At 41.7% G+C, this 22,665-nt stretch overlaps 1 protein-coding gene across 1 annotated transcript in view; it reads left to right on the top strand.

Moving 5' to 3' along the window:
* The first annotated feature begins 5,529 nt into the window (after positions 1 to 5,529).
* Positions 5,530 to 22,665, top strand: part of LOC120735147 (protocadherin-23-like) — a 27,675-nt gene continuing 10,539 nt past the window's right edge. Inside the window, 12 exon segments of the mRNA XM_040034319.1 lie at positions 5,530 to 8,024; positions 10,278 to 10,374; positions 10,377 to 10,468; positions 10,556 to 10,787; positions 11,429 to 11,665; positions 13,453 to 14,475; positions 14,565 to 14,752; positions 15,669 to 15,768; positions 16,432 to 16,589; positions 16,903 to 17,746; positions 17,938 to 18,177; positions 20,423 to 20,560. Coding sequence (XP_039890253.1) covers positions 6,294 to 8,024; positions 10,278 to 10,374; positions 10,377 to 10,468; positions 10,556 to 10,787; positions 11,429 to 11,665; positions 13,453 to 14,475; positions 14,565 to 14,752; positions 15,669 to 15,768; positions 16,432 to 16,589; positions 16,903 to 17,746; positions 17,938 to 18,177; positions 20,423 to 20,560 — 5,080 coding nt within the window. The 5' untranslated portion in view covers positions 5,530 to 6,293.

Raw genomic sequence — 22,665 nt, 5'->3', positions numbered from 1 at the left:
GAAAGAAAAAACTTGTATTGTTTCAGCAGAATTGGTGTTTGTACAGATGTGGAAAGTTTATTATGCTCCATTTGAATAAAGACCACATTTTTCACATGCCTGCGTTTGTTCAGTTGAGGTGGGTTTTGTGTACTCACCGAGGTATCCGTGGGTGAAGGCGTTCCTGTAGTACTTACAGCCGTCACCCTTGATCTCCTCCCAGTAGCACTGATCTCCACAGCACTCGCTGAGCTCCACTGTGGTTCTGCTTTCAGCAGCTCTCCGCATTATCTGCTCACCTGTGAGGTCAAGTTGGAACAGCAGAAATGCTAGATGAATCTAAAGTGGCTGCCACTTGTAATTAAGTGGCTGACTATCAGTAGACTTGGGAAATGAAAGGCCTGGTAATGCTTAATATGTATTCATGCTGTGTACAACGGGATTATTCTATGAATAATTTTCCATATTTTTCTCCCAGTTAACAGTAATTGAATTGCTTTCATTAAAGCGAGTTTTTACCAGACAACCTTTCTATTGAGGGGGATTTATTATTCCTGTTGTGTAACGATGTTCAACTAAGTTTTTTATGAAAATGTGGCTCAGCTACGAAACAGTCTGGCAAATTTCCTCTGACCTCTGAAAATATTTTCACTTAGAGAACTGCTCATTGGTTATTTTCTCTTTTTGAGACCATCCTTTGGCACAGGGTGTTGTTTGTTAATGTTTCCATGGCTACCTGAGTCCTGTATGTAGAGCTTGGAGAGAGAATGACAGAAGGCTCGGCCAGGTTTCTTCTTCAGACGGGCTTTTCTGGGCTCTGGCTGCTCCTCCACCTCCTTCGGAGGTTCTTCAACCGTCAGTAGGTGGCCCACATTATACATGATCTCCTCTTCTAGAGACCTGAGACACATGTCAAAGTGCTCTTCATCCTCCTCTGCATTTCTGGGAGACGACAGCATTGATGGTTGAGAGTTCAGATGCTACAGTTAGGTGCACTTGTGATCTCTATGATCTCTAAAATATATTTTATTTAGCTAAGATATTTTTTTCCAAGACAACATGAAATGGTGACATTGTTCCAGGAAATTCAAGGACACGTGTGACTGAAGGACGACGCTTTCTAACAAATGCAGTTTCCATCCTGCTAAAATTTCAGGTTTTAAAACGTGTGCTCCTCACCTGAAGTCCACCCACAGCAGGCCTGCAGTGATCAGTCCCAGCCACTCACTGGCCTCCCAGTTGTTTGTCAGCATCACCGGCACAATGATGACCTGCTGTTTTTCGGCATAGTTGAGTTCCTTCTTACAGCACTGTGATGCCTGGTAAGCCGGAGTCATAAACGGACAGATCACAGCAGCTTCTTCCACTCCTGCAGCCATGCTGAAAACGCACACAGATTTAGTATGCACAACACAGCAGTGATGAAGCCCATCAGAGATTAGAACAGATGAAACCTGTTATCCACGTCACTTTGCACTCACGCGTCGTTGATGTTGCCCGTCACCCCTCCTTTGATGTCCATCCACACAGGGAGCCCGTCATCTTTCAGGTGATCGTATTTCTTCTTAACAAGAGGCTGATCATCCCACTGGTAGGAGAGCATAATGTGAGACGGCATTTTTTGGTTTTTTAAATTTTACTTAGATTTATGAGAAAGAAAACGTCCTGTGATGCTTTGGAGTGGGTGGTTTCTGAGTTGCTGAGCAAACTAACCCAGACAATGAGCCCCTTAGCTATGCTGCTTGTTTACTGTGGTCAGATTACACCTGCTGCGTGGTTGCAGCAGGCCATGATGGCAACTACAAGCTGCAGGACAAATGAGAGGTCAGCAATGACAATAAACTGTAAGACCAGCATTTTCCAGCCATTCCTACCATTTATTATTTATACTGAGCACAGTTTAGACTTACAACAGACAGACTGAAGTCTGTTATGAAGAAATAAGAAACGCCCTATTTGTGTTTATGATACCATTTGCTTTAGCTATGACGGATATTATTGTAATGTTTTTCTGGTTTAAATATAATTAGTTTAGGTTTTTATGCAACAGTGTTTTTTTAAAGAAGCACAAACTGCACAAACAAATTTACATTTATTCAGAAATCCTTGTACATTAGTATCAGCTGCTAACAACAAACTGCAATCATGTCGTTATTATGAGGGTGGTTCTTTCATCTTGTGTTAGTTTTATGCTTCCATTTCAAAGAGAAAATCATTAAAAAGTATCTTGTTTGTGAAGTTTTAAATATTTTATGCAGAAACATTGAAATATTCAGGAAAAATTAACTATCATTATTGTAAAACTGTAAAATTGTATATAAAATTGGTTTGTTTGTTTTTTCCCCCAGTGAAGGAAGCAGGCTCCCATGCAGTAATCATCTTTTATACATTTCAGAGCTCTTGCTTGCTTTATGCTCCTGAGAGCTGTGGCAAGAATCTTCCCATTGAACATGAGATATCAATGTAAAGCCCAGGATGTCCTCTATTTAGTACAGCAGGACTTATTGGGATAGCTAAAATAAGTCGAAAGATATAGACCAAGAATAAATGTCCATTACAGAGGACATAAATGAATAGGCTGGTTCTCAGCTATTCATGGACTTTGCAAATGCACAACCCCCACACAGCCACTAGGGGGACCCCAAGCTGCAAGCTCAGCCTCATATATTTGGGAAAATATTTAAATGACCTGTTTTCATTTGGAGCCAGCTGCTCTCTTCTGTGTGTTTACTGAAACACTTGTGTGGTTAAAACTGAAATGTGGGATATTGCCAAAGCTATGCTGCAACGACAGGGAAGCTGTGGTGGATCATTTAAAAAAAAAAAATCACCATTAGGATGTCTTGTTGTGAATGAAGTCTGCTGACAGGTATGATGTACAGGGAGTGCAGAATTATTAGGCAAATGAGTATTTTGTCCACATCATCCTCTTCATGCATGTTGTCTTACTCCAAGCTGTATAGGCCCGAAAGCCTACTACCAATTAAGCATATTAGGTGATGTGCATCTCTGTAATGAGAAGGGGTGTGGTCTAATGACATCAACACCCTATATCAGGTGTGCATAATTATTAGGCAACGTCCTTTCCTTTGGTAAAATGGGTCAAAAGAAGGACTTGACAGGCTCAGAAAAGTCAAAAATAGTGAGATATCTTGCAGAGGGATGCAGCAGTCTCAAAATTGCAAAGCTTCTGAAGCGTGATCATCGAACAACAAGCGTTTCATTCAAAATAGTCAACAGGGTCGCAAGAAGCGTGTGGAAAAACCAAGGCGCAAAATAACTGCCCATGAACTGAGAAAAGTCAAGCGTGCAGCTGCCAAGATGCCACTTGCCACCAGTTTGGCCATATTTCAGAGCTGCAACATCACTGGAGTGCCCAAAAGCACAAGGTGTGCAATACTCAGAGACATGGCCAAGGTAAGAAAGGCTGAAAGACGACCACCACTGAACAAGACACACAAGCTGAAACGTCAAGACTGGGCCAAGAAATATCTCAAGACTGGTTTTTCTAAGGTTTTATGGACTGATGAAATGAGAGTGAGTCTTGATGGGCCAGATGGATGGGCCCGTGGCTGGATTGGTAAAGGGCAGAGAGCTCCAGTCCGACTCAGACGCCAGCAAGGTGGAGGTGGAGTACTGGTTTGGGCTGGTATCATCAAAGATGAGCTTGTGGGGCCTTTTCAGGTTGAGGATGGAGTCAAGCTCAACTCCCAGTCCTACTGCCAGTTCCTGGAAGACACCTTCTTCAAGCAGTGGTACAGGAAGAAGTCTGCATCCTTCAAGAAAAACATGATTTTCATGCAGGACAATGCTCCATCACACGCGTCCAAGTACTCCACAGCGTGGCTGGCAAGAAAGGGTATAAAAGAAGAAAAACTAATGACATGGCCTCCTTGTTCACCTGATCTGGACCCCATTGAGAACCTGTGGTCCATCATCAAATGTGAGATTTACAAGGAGGGAAAACAGTACACCTCTCTGAACAGTGTCTGGGAGGCTATGGTTGCTGCTGCACGCAATGTTGATGGTGAACAGATCAAAACACTGACAGAATCCATGGATGGCAGGCTTTTGAGTGTCCTTGCAAAGAAAGGTGGCTATATTGGTCGCTGATTTGTTTTTGTTTTGTTTTTGAATGTCAGAAATGTATATTTGTGAATGTGGAGATGTTATATTGGTGTCACTGGTAAAAATAAATAATTGAAATGGGTATATATTTGTTTTTTGTTAAGTTGCCTAATAATTATGCACAGTAATAGTGACCTGCACACACAGATATCCCCCTAAAATAGCTAAAACTAAAAACAAACTAAAAACTACTTCCAAAAACATTCAGCTTTGATATTAATGAGTTTTTTGGGTTCATTGAGAACATGGTTGTTGTTCAATAATAAAATTATTCCTCAAAAATACAACTTGCCTAATAATGCTGCACTCCCTGTATGACTGACAGCCTCACATCTTCACGAGGAGAATAAGGGTGGCCCAGGCTGCAGTGAAACCTGGATTGCATCAAAATGTGTTTATTTTTTAAGCATAAAATTAAGAAAAGAAGAAGAAATCTACAGAAATATGCCCATGATAAAGGAAATATTTGCTTCTGTGGAGGAGGAGCCAGAATTTGAATAAAAAAATAAAAACAAAAACAGAAAGCTGAAGTTGAAGAGGATGTATTACTCTTCTTATTGTTGTTGGGCTTTTCTTATTTGAACTTTAAAATAGATGCTATAGTTTCTTTGTATTTTAATATGGTATTTCACTTTATTTTCACCTCATGGTGTAATTTTCACACCGGTGTGGATGCCAGTTAGGTTTTGATTTGAAATAGCGGTTTCATTAATTTTATGTTCATCTGGAAAATTTTGGAGGAAAACTGTGCGAAGAAGCTTCATTATTTACTTTTATCAAATCACTTTTTATTGTCACATCACATGTGCAGGCACACTGGCACAGCACATGCGAGTGAAATTCTTGTGTGCGAGCCCCACAAGCAACAGAGATGTGCAAACACAACAACACAAACGAGCAAAATACAAGAATGGCCGACCTGAAACTAATAAATATATGTACAATATATAATAGTGTATGCATTTCTGGATGTGTATACTAAATATTTTCGTGTGTGTGTGTGTGTGTGTGTGTGTGTGTGTGTGTGTGTGTGTGTGTATACACATTTTTACAAATTAAATAGTAAAAAAAAAAAAAAAAAAAAAAAAAAAACAATAATAATAATAATAATAATAATAATAATAATAATAATAAAATATATAAAATATACAGAGTTGAATATGTGCAAAACAAGTGGCATTTATATACAGTGTGGAGTGCATAATGTTGTTTTATGTAGATTTTAATTGCTTGTACCAATTTTTAGATCTTTCATCTGAATTTGAGATACATAATTATCACCATGGATCATTGGATCATCTTAAAAAATTTAACATCTCCACCCCCCACCCACCCACCCCCCAGTTATAGTGTTATAAACAGCGATCCCCAAACAGAATCTCGCATTGGGCCCTCAAAAAGCTAGAAACGGCCCTGATAAACTTCAGTATTTTGCTGAGAAGCTCGTGTGGATGTTACATTGAGAATCCTTAGACCTGAGGAGACATCGTCACCCCAACCCCCCTAGGACTAAGTGACCGGATAGCCTTGATTTTTCCTTTCTTTTCCTTTTAAAGAGTGGTACAGTTTCTGCTTTTTACCAGCAGAGTGAGGCACCCTAACACTTATATGTTCCTCTGCTTAGACGGGAGCACTTTATTAAATCACTTCAAGCTCATACTAACCACATTACCACAAAGGGGCCTTTTAGGACACTGTTTTGGCTCAACTGGTGTGATATCCGTATTTATTCCACTTTCCACCTGACTTCTTCCACAGGTCAGCTATACTAGGCCACGTGTCAGCAAGAGGCACGGAAGGTAATCTCTCAGCCTAATTAAATCTTAAGCAATCAGGGGCCACAGATGGAGCCGATCAGCGTGGGACGCGCCGCCTGCCAGGAGGAGTGTTCACGGCGCACAGTTGGCGCCAGTCAGAGGTGTCGAGTTATGTGAAGGAGCCAAAGGGGGATTTGCACTGTGCCATGGCTGATTTTTTTGTATCCAGTATCACGCAACAAGCTACTGAAGTACGGTGAAGGAGAATGACCGCTCGCAGTCGCCCTGCGCGCAAAAACGCGTTCGTCCGTTTCGGTTCGGAAAAGTGCGCTCAAACGTGAGGACAAAACTGAGGACTTCGACTCGAGAATATGCTGGCGGGCATCGACCTCAACAAACCGAGAGCTCAAAGCCACGCGTAAAGGAGGAATGGGGTGCAAGGATGCCTCAGCTTCGCTCCTTCAGACGCTCGTCCTGTTCCTGCTGTGCGCACAGTCGCTGGGACAGGTCTTCAACCTCACGCTGTCTGTTAAAGAGGGTCTTCCGGCCAGAACTATCGTTGGAGATCTGGGAGCGGGACTAAGCAGGCCGAGCACTGGGTTTTTCATCTCAGAAAGCAGAGATTCGTATGTTTTCAGAGACTTGGAAATAGACGCGGACACAGGCATCATTTCCACAGCTGTAGTCCTGGACAGAGAGAGCAGGGATAAGTATGAATTTGTGGCAGCCACTCTCACAGGTGAGATGATAAAAGTGACAATAGAGGTGAAAGATGTGAACGACCATTCCCCCGTGTTCCCCTCCGAGCAGGTTGAGCTGGAAATATCAGAACTGAGCCCACCTGGGAGTCGGTTTCAGATTGAAGGTGCTAAAGACCAGGATGAGGGCGAGTTTGGTACTCAGGGATACAGGATCACAGAGAGTGAGATGAGTGACTTATTCCACCTGGATTATCGCAGTGGACCTGAGAACCACCTCAACCTGGATCTAGTTCTTAACAGTAAGCTAGACAGAGAAGCGCAGGACTTGTACACGCTGACAATCGAGGCCTTTGATGGGGGGATCCCAGCCAGGACTGGGACTCTTCAGGTGAACATCCACGTCCTGGATGAGAATGACAGCCTGCCTGTGTTCAACCAGACTGAATATCACACCTCAGTGCGTGAGGATGCTCCAGTCATGTCTGCTGTGTGTCAGGTGCAGGCCACTGACTATGACCTGGGTGACAATGGCAGACTCACGTATGAGATCAACAGGAGGCAGAGCGACCCAAATGAGGTTTTCTCCATCAATGAAACCACCGGGGTGGTCTACCTCAACAAGCCGCTTGATTTTGAGACTCAGGCTTTTCATGAGTTGATCATCAGTGCGAGAGACAACGGGGTTCAGCCTGAGTACAGCAGCACTTTCGTGGGTGTCAGAGTGCTTAACATCAACGATAACAGCCCCACCATCAGTGTACTGTTTCTCAGTGACACAGGAGATGCTGTGGTGTCGGAATCAGCAGCAGTCGGGGACTACGTAGCCCGGATTTCAGTGTCGGACCCCGACCTCGAGGGGGAGAGAATCACTGTCACGCTCGAGGGAGGTGATGGGAAGTTCACCCTGAAGCAGACAGATGACTTTCTGTATGCACTGTGTGTTAACTCTGAGCTGGACAGGGAGGAGAAGGATTTGTATGAGCTGAAGGTGCAGGCATCAGATTTTGGCAACCCTCCCCTGAGTAGTGAGACTGTCTTCCTCCTGAAGGTGTCGGACATGAATGACTGTTACCCAGTCTTTGAGAAGGATGTGTATCTCATAAATATTTCTGAAGATGCTCCTCAGGGGAGTTCCCTCATCCAGTTTCAGGCTCGAGACGCAGATGAGGGTGCAAACTCAGAGGTCCGATACTCCATTCTGAAGTCCAACCAGGACAGCCTGATCGACATCGACCCGGAGTCAGGCCTGGTCACCACAGCTGCAGCTCTGGACAGAGAGACGCAGATGGAGATATGGTTCCTGGTGGTGGCAGTGGATGGAGGAGAACCGGCTCTGTCATCCACAGCGACAGTCACGGTGCTCGTGGAAGACGTCAACGACAACGAGCCAGTGTTCGAGCAGCAGCTGTACAATGTGTCCATACTAGAGCAGAGCGATGTTGGAAGCTGCTTTTTACAAGTATGTTGGAGGATATTCAGCATCATTTTGGTGACTTATCTAAAAGAACAACACATTATTGTTTCTGAATGGTTCCAATTACATTTTCTATCCAAGAAGGATCCACAAGATGATAAATATGATAATAATAATTGGCACTGAATCAGGAAGTAGGCAGAAAAGCTTATTAACAAGGCAACAAATATATATATATATTTTTTATAATTTGGGGAGCTGACACTCATATGAAATCATATGCATATTTATTTATTTTTTTACAAGAACACATCCACACACAGACCAGGGGAGCGTTTCACTTAACTTGGCACTCATCTCAGTAAAATATCAGCTAACATGGATTCACAGAAACAAAAATAAAGATATCTTTGTAGTTTCTGAAAGATTCACAGTAAATATCCAGCATCTTGTGCTCTTTTGCTGTGTCTGTCTTACATCTTATAAGACAAAAGTAGCCTTCAGTCTGTTTGCACAAAGCCGTCAGTGTTCCTCCTAAAGATGCTCAACATGCACCCTTTCCAGCTTAGCTCTGTGGCTTTAGTATGACAGATGTGCTGCCTGGTACCACACTCCAGCAGGCTGGCACAAAGTGCATCCCATCACAAAGGAACATTTGTTTAAGGGCACATTTTCTGCAAACAAGAGATTCGATGAATATATAAGGACTGAAAACTTCTAAACATCTGGCTGGCTTTTAGTTGCTTAGTTCCCGATTCGAACTTTAGCTACGACGCTTCAGAATACTGAAGATGTCATCCAAAATAAATGCGAGAACTAGCAGGAGCAGAAGTAACCAGAATATCTGGGAAGTCATCTATAAGGAACCCCCCTCTGTCGCATGATTTTGTAAACGCAGCACATATGCTTTATTCTAAGAAGCAAGCTTCAAAAAACTGACTGGGTTTGCGTGACTGTCCAGACCTTGACCCGTGTCTTTAAACTTCCTTTGATCAGAGTTCACAAACTGGGAGGTGATATCATCTTTATGACTGTAAAATGAGCGCTCTATCTGTGAGACATGTCTGCAGTCACAGCCACAGGCAGACATGAAAGGAACTGCACAGGATATAAGGCGCGTTTTTACTATAATCTTTATACTGCAGGGATGGTCCTCGCCCTTTGATTGTGGGGATTTTTTATGCTTTTATTATGTTGACTCTCACTGTCAAAGGAAGACGCGTATTATGATTCACAGTACAAAGCTTAATCTAAAAGCTGGCAGTTACTGTAGTATGGGAGTGCTGTTTTACAAGGAATATTTCTTCTAATATATAAACACTTAAACATACCAAAAACTGCTAATTTTTACATAAAGTATTTGAGTAGGAGCACTTCATAATTTACTATATATATATATATATGTATATATTATGCAGTTATGTGCACACAAGCTTCATAAGATGAGGGACATGAATTGAAACACAAAGCATGAATGAATTCATGTCAAACTGCATGAACCACAAAGACTGTCTAGTGTGTGCTTTGATTCAAGAACAATATATTCGTTAATGCAGTTATTAATTAATAATAATTAGTCAGTTATTAATCACGTCCATGTCATTTCATACTGAACTCTTTCGTTCTCAGATCACTTAAAAACTGGGCAGCGATGAACACAAATGTCGTAATCATTCAATCATCACTAACTAAGGAGGTGTTCTTCCTCACTTCATCATCATTATATAAGTTCAGTTATATTGTTGAGTTATTAATAAAGGGCTTGTTATTATTTTCATTTTCAACGAGCAGTTTCAGGTACAAAATCTAAGCTCACCTAAACCAAATAATCTACCTGTGGACATTTTTCAAAAGTGTTTCTCTTAATTCTTTATATTTTTATTAAACATATTACATGTTTTACCTTTGTTTTATTTTTAGCATTACAGTGTAATTGTTTAGGGTTTCCCCTTTTAACATGTGCTTATTAAAATAAAGGATCAGGGCACCATTTTTACCAGAAAGGTAACAGTTACCTGTTAAAGTTGTGAAGAAAATCATCTTAGATGATCATAATTACACCATATGCAGCACATATAGCACATTATAGGCTGACGATAGGTTTTTAATTAATTATTTAATGTTTTTTTTTCCCACATATGACCTTAGATATGAATATATAAGTTTTACACTAAATTGTTCCCAGTTATTCTGCAGCACTGGTTTTAATTGAATTTCTCTTTTGTGTTAAAGAAATGATTTAAGGTGTTTTCATTTTTGCACCTCCTGTTTTCATGCCTGCATTTCTCTTCTCTTTAGGTCGTCGCTACAGATGCAGACAGCCCTGAGTTTGGGACGCTGCTCTACTCTCTGTCTGATGGCTTCGACAAACAGGCCACACATCCGCTCTTCCAAATAACCCCCACACCGGAGAGCTGTGCATCTCCCAGGATATTGATCGAGATACGGGACAGACGGTCCACGACATCCTGATCAAGGCTGAGGATCCAGTGAGTGACACGCAGATATATAACAGTGGATTTCATTTAAACAATTTGTCCCTAATTTCTGGGTCCTAATAAAATTCTCTCCCTCAGGGAGGCTTGAGTGCTCAAACCTATGTGCACATTGAGATCGAGGACTTGAACGACAACGCTCCAGTGTTCAGCCCTGAGGAGTACACCGTGAGCATCAGCAGCCACGCGCAGCCTGGCACAGAGATCGTCAGCGTTATTGCCACTGACAGAGATTCTGGCAGGTTTGGCCAGGTTACCTACGACCTCCTTCCTGGCGACATGTCCACTTTGTTTTCACTGGATAAACAAACAGGTAGGGCCGTAAAGATGTGAGAACACTTTCTGTTGTAGTCTGAACATAAGTGTGTGGACACAATTTCCAGTGAACCAACTGTTGCTTTTCCAATATTGAAATAAATAAAGCTTTGTGTAGGTTTCAGTCTTGGTAAAGGATAGCATTTTGACTTCTTAAGCTTGATTTGTCACATTGATCCAATCAGTAGTCTTTAAGTAAACCGTGTGACTGGCAGGCTCCATTATTCAGGGATAAACGACTGCTTACTTTGTGTAAGTCCCCATGAAATGATTGTCAATGTCACAGCTCAGCAGGGGTGATGCAGAAAGCCCCAAAAGGCTTAGATCCCCAGGTGGCTAACTGGTAAGATAAGATTCGTGCTCAGCCAAAATTTAACACCATGAAATGGATAAATTATAGGAAAAGAAAACTTTCTGACACTTTACTGCCTGCATTTGTTTATATAGACATATATTGATTCTCTTGCACTTATAAGATGCATTTTGGTTACAAAAACAAGCCCTGTCCTTCCCATCTGTCAATATAATAAATGTGAAGTGTTGTGAATCTCATTCCACACATTTGAAAAGCAGAAAGGAACTGGGGAAAAATAAAAACATTTTAAATTAATTTCTTTATGTCGTATTTTTCTTCTGTAGGAATGCTTCTCCTGACCTCCACTCTGACCCACCTGGGCACAGCTAATGTAAAGCTCTTGATAACAGCACAGGACGGAGGAGGCTCGATCTCAGCCAGACCTGCAGAGGTCACGATCAATGTTTTACGCAGTGCTCAGGCTCCAGCTGTGTTCCAGAGGTCACGTTACGCTTTCACAGTGCCTGAGGACGCACCACCGGGGACACCTGTGGGGACGGTGCAGGCCATCAACCCAACAGGTTAGACGTGTATTATCTGCTCATTATTATCCAAACTGATGTTAGAGCAGCTGGGAGAGAGTCATCAGACTCTACCTCTGCTGAACATCACTACGGCAACGGGAGAAGTTTAACAACTAAGATTTTGTTGAGTTGCTGTAGAGGACACAACATACACCATATGGACAAAAAAAAAGCACTGGGGTCACCTGTAACTTCACCTGCTCTGCCACTTCTTGGCTGTGAGGCTGAGGTTCCTAAATGCTTCCATTTCGCTGTAACCCCACTAATAGGTGATCAGGGAATCAGTTGGAGGGACGAAATCCCACAAACTTACTTGTTGCATTGTTGAAGTAACATTCTCAAATTCATCGAGCCATTTTGGCACCATGATGCTAAAATTTTATACTCCAATGGGACTGAAGCAGCTGAGTTCAATAACAGAGAGGTGTGTCCCAATACTTTTGTTCATATAGTGTAATTTGTCAGTCCAATTATACTCTGAGAGCTTCACACTCTCAGTAAAGGATCTGAATCAGTCCCTCAAAATAAAACATCAGTTTTAAAACTGAAAAACATTTTGAACATTTTATAAGTTTCTCTCTTCTTTATGCTTTTGTCACGAGTGCAAACAAAAGGAACAAAGCGTAAAAGTGTTCTTGCATAATAAAGCTATAGTAAAAGCTTCAAGCTAGTCCTGCTCCAGCGTCCTGCTGTAATCACGTGCTGCTGAGAGTTACGTTTGTGTGAGCAGGACTCTGAAAATCACTGAGTTTCTTTTTGGCCTCCAGTTCAAAGAAATTCAGTTCGGATGGTTCGTAAACTTTATCAGCTTTATGGTAAGATAAGCTAAACAAGCAAAGCTAACATCTGTATCTTGAAATATATATATTTTTAAACCTATACAGCTGTTTAATATGAGGTGGATTAGTGTAGGTACTGACATTATCGTGCTTCATAGGTCTCTTGAAACATAATAACTGGATTTAGACACATTCAGAATAGGTGGCTGTTACACAAAGGCATTAATATCCCGACAGATGATTGCGACAGAAAAGTTGCTCAAATCTCCTTTCAGACATGAAGAAGCTAAAGTTTAATCTTTAATCCCTTTGAGTCTCACGAACACATGACAGATAATAAAGAGTAGCTGTGCAGTGTACTGCATCTACATCAGAAACAATCCTGTTACAGATCAACCTGCTCGTTTTCTTCCTTGTTGTTCTAAACTTGTTTATTGGGCGCTTTCTGTTAAATATAACAGCAGGTTGTGGTGGCAACAGTTTAAGTAATAGAAGAGTGGATGTCATTTATAATTTTATTCTCAGTATCTTAAAAAAACCTCTGCGTAGATGGTTTTCAAAGAGTAAAGGGATTCATAATTATCTCCTCATAGTCTTGTTTTTCCACCGAATGCCTTCAACAGCTAAACGCCCCAACAACACTAGACAGTCATTCAAGGCTGTCTAATCACTTAAGAGATTAACACTTCGACTTAAAGCAGAAACAGCAGAATTGGGGCTGTTTGACAGGAGTCGAGCACCATTAAGCTCTCTGCTTGTTTCAGGAGTTTTTAGTTTACAGTCGAAGCACAACAAACACTTGCAGGGGATTAATGGGATCTTCTGGCCTGTGCTTTAATTACTTAAAGTGTATTAACGTGTGTGTGTGTGTGTGCATTCAAAGTTACATCTGATTAAATCCCAAGACATCTAGAACAATGTCTTTAAATGTCTAATTTATGTAAGCCCTTTAATTTTTATGACTATTTCAAAGGGAAAAAAGTGGTTTTTTTGTTTTTTCTACAGACTCCATGGAATCTGTATCTTATCGAATCTCTTCTGGAGACCCTCAGAGTTTGTTCTCCGTTCATCCAAAGTTGGGTCTGATCACTAACCTCAAGCCCCTGGATCACGAGTCTCAGTCGTACGCTCTTCTGGTTCTTCAGTCCTACACCGATGCCTCTCCCGTTTACAGCACCACCCAAGTCAACATCACTGTAGCTGACGTTAATGACAACGCCCCCATTTTCCCCAAACATAGTGACACCATCACGGTGTCACAAAACACTCGACCGGGAACCGTGTTGTTCATCGCTCACGCGCATGACTATGACAGCGGTGCCAATGGTCGGGTGCAGTATTACCTGAAGAGCAGGAAAAATGGCGTGTTTGTTATTGATCACAATCTCGGGACGGTTACGCTAAATGAGAGTTTAGAGATGGACCATCAGCAGGGATACAAGCTGGAGATTGTGGCCAAAGATGAAGGAGAACCTTCCCTGAGCTCCACCCTGACCCTCTCAGTAAACGTAGACCAAACGACTGCCGAAGACAGCCTGGCATTTGAGACGTTGATCTATCACGTGGAGATTGGGGAGGGCTACAGGAAAGATGCTCGGGTCATCCAAGCGAGGGCTCACCGAACCCGGGGAGCCCACATTTCAAACTCCGGCATCATCTACTCTTTGGAAGGAGAACCTGGCTTCCCTCTGGTTCCGTTTCGGATTCACCCAAAGACGGGATGGTTGTATCTCTCAGCCAACCTGGACTATGAGACAGAGTCCAAGTATCATTTTCGAGTGTTGGCTACGGAGGCTTCACTGTCAAATACCACAGCTATGGCCACAGTGACGGTGCTGGTGCTGGATATCAATGACAACGCCCCGGTGTTCAGCAGGGACGTTTACTACTTCACTGTGTTGGAGGGGTCATCGCCACAAGGTCTGGTGGGAACCGTCAAGGCCGTGGATAAGGATTCTGGGAAAAACGGCCAGTTGTCCTATCTCCTGCTCTCAGATGGGAAATTCTTCCGAATCAATGCTAAAACAGGTACAAACACATCAAGTAACACCACCTTAAAGTTACCTTGTGCTCCATGGTCACCTATGTGACATTAACCTTTCTCCATTTTCTGCCAGGTGAAATCATCAACTGGGTGGCACTGGACCGGGAACAGTACAGCCAGCACAGTCTGAAGGTGATGGTGACAGATCAGGGTCACCCTCGTCTCAATGCCACCGCCACCGTTCACATCCTGATCGCCGACATCAATGACAACGCGCCGCAGTTCACTTACCTGCCAGCCAGTAAAGAGCTGAATGTGCAGGTAAGAACAATGCGTCTTCATCACAACGTGATGCAACTACTGATGCAATCAAAAGCAGTCTTGGTAAATTACAGTTACATCTGCGCTCCAAACTGCACATGCTTCTCAATAACATTTAGCTGTTGTTGCCTTTTGATGCATCAGGAAATGCATTTGTTACTTTAGCGGTAAAACTCAGGAAGTTCACATGTAGGCAAAAAACAAATTGTTAGTCTGTAAAGGTACTTTAATGTTGTTTTGATTAATACGTAACCAAAATGACAAGCACAAGGGCAGGAAAAAGTCTTTTACACTAAGAAAAAACAGAAATAAGAAGAAGACACAGAAATAGTGAAGACAGACACAGAGCAGCTCATGAAGCAGGCAGTTAAAGACATGGAAAAGAAAAACTAAGTGAAAACTAAGGACAGGTCAACGAGTTAATACAAAAAGACATGACAATATTCCCCATATACCAGCATTATTTAATATTAGAAATTATTACACCGTCACAACATCCACCACATGTATCAATACATGCTACACAAATTGATATATTATAGATTTTGGTGTCATCATGTTGTCTCTCAAAGACCTAGTACCAGGCAAAAATGATCTAAGTGGGATAATTTATCTAAGTAATACTGTAGCATGTGTATATGCTAATAAGGACCATGTATGATCACTACACAACATATTATCAGCACACATTAAAAAGCAAGTTTAAGGAGAGCAAATATCAAAATATCATAAATTACTTCAAGCGCTAATTTACTGTGAACATAAACGTATATATGTGCCATGAAAAAATGAACTTGAGATAAATATGACTTAGTGTCTAAGATTAGATACAGTTGTGCAAATTCTACACTATATCTTTAGTGTATGTGTTGTTATGTTGTCAGATGTAGTTATGCGCTCTACGTGTTCACTTCAGATATGGGCTGGTCTACAGTCAGGATCCTTGGTCACGAACATGTTTGCCAAAGACTTGGACGCAGGAGAGAATGGAACAGTTATTCATTCACTGGTCACAGGTGAGCTGTAAACGTGTGTCCTGACTGATTATACAGACTTGGTCTGAAAAAAAGGGGTTTTTTTAGCTGCATGGGATGTTTTTGGTAAATTTATGTTTTTTAGGGTGCTGAATCTAAAAATGATCTCCATTTCCCTCAATCACGTAATCACGTGAGTTCACATAAAAAAGCGTAACAGCGATGGAAAAAAATAAATATTATTATTACAATTAACTATGCATAGTGTTTCTGAGATTCCTTACCTTTCACTATGAACAAAATAAACCTGTTGGGACACAATCATCTGAGCTCCTCATGCCGCCAAGCCCACCGCACCCCGACCCCCTGTCCTCAATTCCTCACATTTTCTATTTATATTTCTCTTGAGTCTCACTCTTAGAAATATTAAATTAATGTAAGAAATTATTATTGGATATGGTTTTTTGACTCAAGTATAGGATACCAGACTTCAGTTTAAAAAGGGACATCGTACGCTTAATTAGACTAAAAACAAGAGTTGTGGAAGCAAACCTGACGAGGATGGAATTTAAAAATTATTTTTCATAGTTTCAGTGAGTAAAAATCTATAAGAAACAGTCAGAAAATCCCGTGCCGTTTTTTTGTTGCAGACCTGTGTTATTAACAGTTCGCTCTGTTCGCATCTCTTTTCGTCTGCTTTCGAAGATGATGATCTGGAGCACTTTGAGATTGACAGCGAAACTGGAGATATCACAACAACAGAGCTCTTCAACCAAGATGCAAAAGCGTACTACACTCTGAAAGTGACCGCCAGGGACAGCGGGGTCATCTCTCAGGAAGACACTGCAGTCATTCATGTACAGGTACGGGCTGTGCTCCAGTTAGGCCACACCTTTAAAAACAGTGACATATTATTTAATTGCAGTATGAACGTTCAGCTTTAATTCAAGAGATTTTACAAAAATACTGCATTAACTGTTTTGGAAGTTTACACTCATTTTATACAGTACAGTATTTTATTGCTTTATTGTTTGTATCTTTTCATGGTAACTTTAAATTAATAACTGTAAAGAGTAAAGCTGGGTTTGGACAAGTGCTTTCCTCCCATAATCCAAACGGAGGGAAAAAAGGTAATTATAGCAAACTAAAACTTTGTCTTTTTTTTGTGCTTTTCAGATTCATGGATTAGAAGATCCGTACGGCCACTCCGATCGCCAAATTGTGAGACGCTTTTTGGTGCGGGAGGACACGGAGCCTGCGACTGTTATTGGCTCTGCACGTGTTTCAGATAAAGGGAGATTTCACTATTCCATCACTGAGGGGGACGGGAGTGTTCACTTTGGGATCGACAGCTCCTTCGGTGACATATACATCAACCAGCCGCTGGATTACGAGGCTGCCATGCAGTACTTCCTCGTGGTTCGTGCTGAGGACGCCAGCCTCATTCCCATCGTGAATGTGTCTGTTCTGATTTGTGTGATAGTGGAGGATGTGAACGACCACACGCCCTGGTTCCCTGATAAACTGGTGATGTTTGGTCTGAGGGAGGACGCTGCAGTCGGATCGCTGGCGTACGCTTTTCATGCCAGAGATGCTGACGGGACCTTTCCAAACAGTGCCCTCCGCTATGAGCTCGCCTTTGACGCTGAAGTCAGCGGGTCATCATCACCCTTCCCCTTTCGGATCGACCCTTTCACGGGGAGCCTGACTGTAGCAGCACCTTTAGATCGCGAGAGCACCCCCAGCTTCGCATTCACTGTAACAGCCACAGATCAGGCGAAGGAGAAGAATGAGCATAAACAGGCTTCGGTGACGGCTCAGCTCTTCCTGCTGGACGTGAACGATAACCGGCCGGTGTTTGTATCGGCAGATACAGCTCAGGCGATGGAGGACGCAGAGGTGGGGAGTCTGCTGCATCATTTTGTGGCCATAGATGGAGATCAAGGTGAAAATGGGATCGTTTCCTTCTCTATTATTTCTGGAAACAAGAAAGGCTTGTTCACACTGGAGGAGAAGACAGGTATTTGTGATTTTTGCACAGCGGAAAAATTTATTCTAAATAAAATTTTACCTAAAAAAAACCTCATCAGACTCACCACATGAATATCAGACATATGAACGTCTGCTGATTCACAGTGAATTCAAACATCAAACATTTCACTTTTAAATGTGAAAATTAATTCTTCTTTTATTTCCTTCCTTCTTTTTCAGGCCTCTTGCTTCTCACTGCCCCGTTGGATTATGAGACAGAACGTTTTCACCGTCTGACCGTCCGTGCGCTGGACCAAGGCCTGCCCTCACTCTCCTCCACCCAGACTCTGACAGTGGAGGTCGGGGATGTGAATGACCAGGCGCCTGTGTTTAGTCAAACCATTTACACCGCCACTGTGGCAGAGAACAGAGACCCTGGAGAACCAGTGATCAGGGTCTCTGCCACTGATGAGGATTCAGGTAAAAATTCATTTGACTGGCAATAAGTCAGAGGTAATACCAACAAATAATGGCTGAAATGGGACATTTATGCTGAGGTAGTGTACATTTAATTTGAGCTCCAACTGTTTAAAAATTCCTAATTTTTGATTATATTTAACAGCATTTAAATTTAGTTTGAAATTGCCCCTGATATTAAAGTGGAGACGGCAGTTCCCTGTGAGCTACCTAGATGGCAGCACTAGCACATGTCCATGAAGCCTAAAACCATAAATCCGCTAACCATGAAAAGATGAGGCATCAAATAAAGTAGGAGCCAAATTGCAAAACTACAGCTTTTCCTGGCAAGACAAAGTACAACAGTCCATGTTTATTACTTTTTTCTCGTACCATGTGCCGCAATGCAGCTCAGCTTCCTTGTCGAACTTCAGCTCTGCTGTTTTTTACTCCATTAACAGTTTAATTGAAACCACACCCTGCTGTTTTCCTCATATGCTTTTCGGTTTGTCTGCTCTGCTCATTGCACATCCCACCGAATCTCATTCACCCGACTCTTTAATCATATTCCCAAATTACACATCAGCACGTTTGTTTTAACACATCGCGCACGGGGCCTTCTACATCCCGTTTCATCTCCTCATTGTTGACAGTAGGATTCTTTTTAAATACTGGAGATGGAGGGCGTGCGGCAGGGGGACCTGTACAGGAGGGGTTTCAATGTGAACTAACATTCTTGGGGGTGAGAATTGTCCAAGAACAGCAAGCAGACAGCTCCTCTGGGAAATCTGAAAGGTCCTCTCTTCATCATGATTTCCATAATCCAAGCCATCTGTGCCAATAGGCGCTGTGTGTTCTTCATCCATCTCCTCAAATCGCCTCGTCTGGCAGGCCGGCCTGCTCTCCCACCAGTCTTATTTGATTATCATTTGTGCTTCTTTTTTTCCCTGCAAACTCTCACCAGAGATGACCATTGTTTTGTGTCTCTGATGATCTATGTATCTAAGTTTCCATGTGCTGGAGTCAATCACAGAAGAGCTGCAATGTGAATGAGTGTGACAGCTAAACTTCTGAGCCCTTCTGGATTTCCCTTTGTTAAGCAAGAGTTGAGATTTGAGAGGGATTTTTTTTTTAAAGAGTAACTGTGCTGTCTTTGTGTTCAAAAGAAGAGTTTGATTATTTACAAAGAGGTTTGATGGTAAGATTTGGTCATTGTGCCAGGGTTGCACTTTGGCTGAAACTTAAATGTTTTGATTGGAACACTTTGTTTGTTAGTACCCGGAGTGGGAATTGTTTATGGTTGTTTATGCACAAGAGACAAAAAGTGACACGGTTTACACCAAAAGAGTTATGAAGAAGACATTGACAGAGTTTTGTAGTTTTGACACCTACCAAGCAAACCAAGTTAACAACAATGTAAATTAAATCAGTGAACCAAGCAAAGCTACGCAGAAGATCTAGTAATCGAGTTATGCTCTTATAAAACATCATAGAAGTGTGTGAATAGACCGTAATTTCAAAAACATGCAAATGCCCCGTGATTCAAATGTTTTACTGCTATCAGCATAAAAGATATCTTAGTAATCATAGCCTTAAATGCTCTACGCATTCCTCGCCTTGTTCTATCTTCTGAAACTAAAGTGATGTGAAACGTGCATCATTGTGATGGTCATCAAGACCACAGCTTGCACGTAAAGTTGAAGTGAACTCTGCGTTTGCTTCGTATCACAAGAACCCATAAAAGCTGCAAGCAAGCAGGCTTTCGCTGAGGTTTTAACTGCCTTGTGAAGTTCAGTGGCCACATTGTTCTCTTTTCCTTGAGATAAGCGCTGCCTGAAACAGAAGCAGCAATAAACATGAATGGACCTGAACTAAAGTTGAATGTGTGAGGTAGATAACGATTCAACGACTAGAGGTATCGGTTTTTCTGAGATCGGGAGCATAAAAATGCACTGTGTTGTTTTTGACCTCCATAGTCTCATTAGAGAAGCCACATTTTTTGTCTCACCAGTGTTAAGGCCATTTATATCTACTTGAAATGGAAATGTTTTTTTCAATAGAGAAACTAGCGGTATCGTTTGTCGGGGAGCATATCTGTAATGTAAATCACTGGATTTCTGTAATTATGCAGCATATCTGATATATGATCAAGTTGATTTTTTGCTTTTTTCTTTTAACCTTGATTTTCCTTTTTTTTTTTTTTGCCTTGAGCATTGTGTTGGAGGTCTGTGACAGCATTTACATTCGCCTCCGGGTTCATTTCCCTCAGAGGAGAACGCTGTGGTGTGGTACAGTCTGCTGCCGGGTCCCGGCTATGAGCTCTTCAGCATCAACCCCGTACACTGGCCTGAATTACCCACCACCTCCTACCTGGACAGAGAGCAGCAGCAGCATTTTACTCTCAGAGGTAGGACACATAAGCAAACATCTGTTGTCCCTGAGCAATAACATTTTTAAATAACAGTTTTCAACAATAAAAGCCGAAGTAAAGCAAGTATCTATTAACAAAAATGAGAAAGTTTAATTATAAGTTCAAGGGTTAACAAACTCAAGGGAAATCGGCAGTTGTGCAAACAATGCAGGTAAAAGTCACATGTTTAATGACTTCCAGAATGATAACACTGAAGACATCAGAATTATGCTCAGAAACTAAGTAACTCATCACCAAAATGGATTTTTTCTGTTAATAAATCAGAGCAATCTAATACAACAACAGTGGTAAAAGGAAATCTTGTGTTTGTCAAGTGTCGTGACAAACGCACCAGTCAGTCGTACAGCATTGGGCAAAAGTCTTGGGAAATAGGTGGAAGGGTTTGTTGAAACGTGTAAACAAGACAAGTTTTCTTCTATTTCTTTAAGTAGTCTTCAGGAATAATTCTCCAGGCTTGTTGAAGGACATCTAGAGCTCTTCCTTGGATGTTGGCTGCCTTTTTTTCAGTTCTCTGTCAAGATGATACCACACTGCTCCAGTAATGTTGAGGTCCGGGCTCTGGGGAGGCCAATCCAAGACTGATGGTGTTTAATGGTGTGTTTTTTACTGCATTGGCAGTCTGTTTGGTATCATTGTCAAGCTGAAAACTGAAGCTGCTGCCAATCAGATACTTTTCAGATAATATTGCATAGTTGAACAATACCTGACGGTACATTTCTACGTCCACAACTGGTTGGAATGCAGCCGCAGACCATGACTGAGGCTCCACCGTGTTTTACAGATGGCTGTAGACACTCACTGTTGGATCTCTGTTCTGACTTCTTCCCCACATATTAAGATGATTTGAGCCAAAGATTTCAAATTCATTTTCATATCACTCCATAAGACCTGATTTTCATTCTAGTTTTTCTGTAACTTCAACCTTTTCTCCCGTTTCTATTCTTTAAGAATGGCTTCTTGAAAGCCAATAAGACCATTTCTGATGAAGCTTTAGTGAACGGCAGATGGATCAACTGAAGGGACAGATACATCTCTCAGGTGCTTTGTCAGGTCTTTGCTGGATTGTTTTCCGATTTGTTAAGGACATGACTTTTAGATTCTGTTCATCTCCTGCACATAGTTTCTTACTCTTGCCATTTCTTCTTTTTTCCTCCAGTTTCCTCAGATTTTATATGAACGTGGTGCACACTAAGTTTTCAGCCAATAGGTCTTTAAGAATCATCTTGTTGGTGCAAAAATACATTACTATTCCTGTCAAATGTGTTATGTTTGGTATTTTTTGTGGATATAACCAACGATGAGATGTGTTTTTGTGGCAGGGTGCTAGAAACAAAGGGAAAATGAAACTGAGAATGAAAAAGCAGCCAATGTTTAGCAAAAAGACTTTGAAAAACCTCCAGAAAGACCTGGAGAACTATTGCTCAAGACACAAAATAAAGAAATAAGGGGTGGCTCAAGGCTTTTGCACAGTACTTAAAGTCAGTGCAAATTTCTGTAATTGTTCAATTACAGCCTGTCAGGCAGAAGATACAATCTGCTGATGAGGCAGTCTGTATGGAGGTGATGTTTGTGTTGAGCTGCCCTGTTATTGCATCACTAATGGCTATGATCAAGATGTCCTGAGGAAAACTGGTTTCAAAGACATCCCAGCTAATGTGACAACAGCTGTGTAAACACAGGAATTTGATTCCTTTCATATCACGACCTTGCTTGCTTAGCCACACACTCACAACGATAATTGGGTGAGAGCCTGCATCTGAAGGGTTATACAAATACTTTCATTCTGTACCTTCTCCTTTGTCACGCTTCACCGGCAAAGCCGTAAAGAATTTAAGGTCGACTTTCTCCGTTAAAGCAACGTCATTCAGCAGATTGATTTATGTTAAGGAAACAGAAGACTTTTAAAGGGCTGAGCTACAGTATATCTAACCTCTTCTGACTGCACCGCTACACCCTTCTGTCTTTTCGAGAGTTGCTTTCGCTCTCACATGGGTGCGTGCAGTAATTACGTTCAACAGATTCACCAGCGTTTGGTGAAATGCTTTCACATGTTTTACCATAATATTTGTACAGTTGCCAGT

Source organism: Simochromis diagramma, unplaced genomic scaffold, assembly GCF_900408965.1.
Source record: "Simochromis diagramma unplaced genomic scaffold, fSimDia1.1 OVJJ01000481.1, whole genome shotgun sequence".
NCBI lineage: Eukaryota > Metazoa > Chordata > Actinopteri > Cichliformes > Cichlidae > Simochromis > Simochromis diagramma.
Note: the sequence above shows the minus strand (reverse complement) of the source record. Positions and strands in the feature narration are given on the sequence as shown.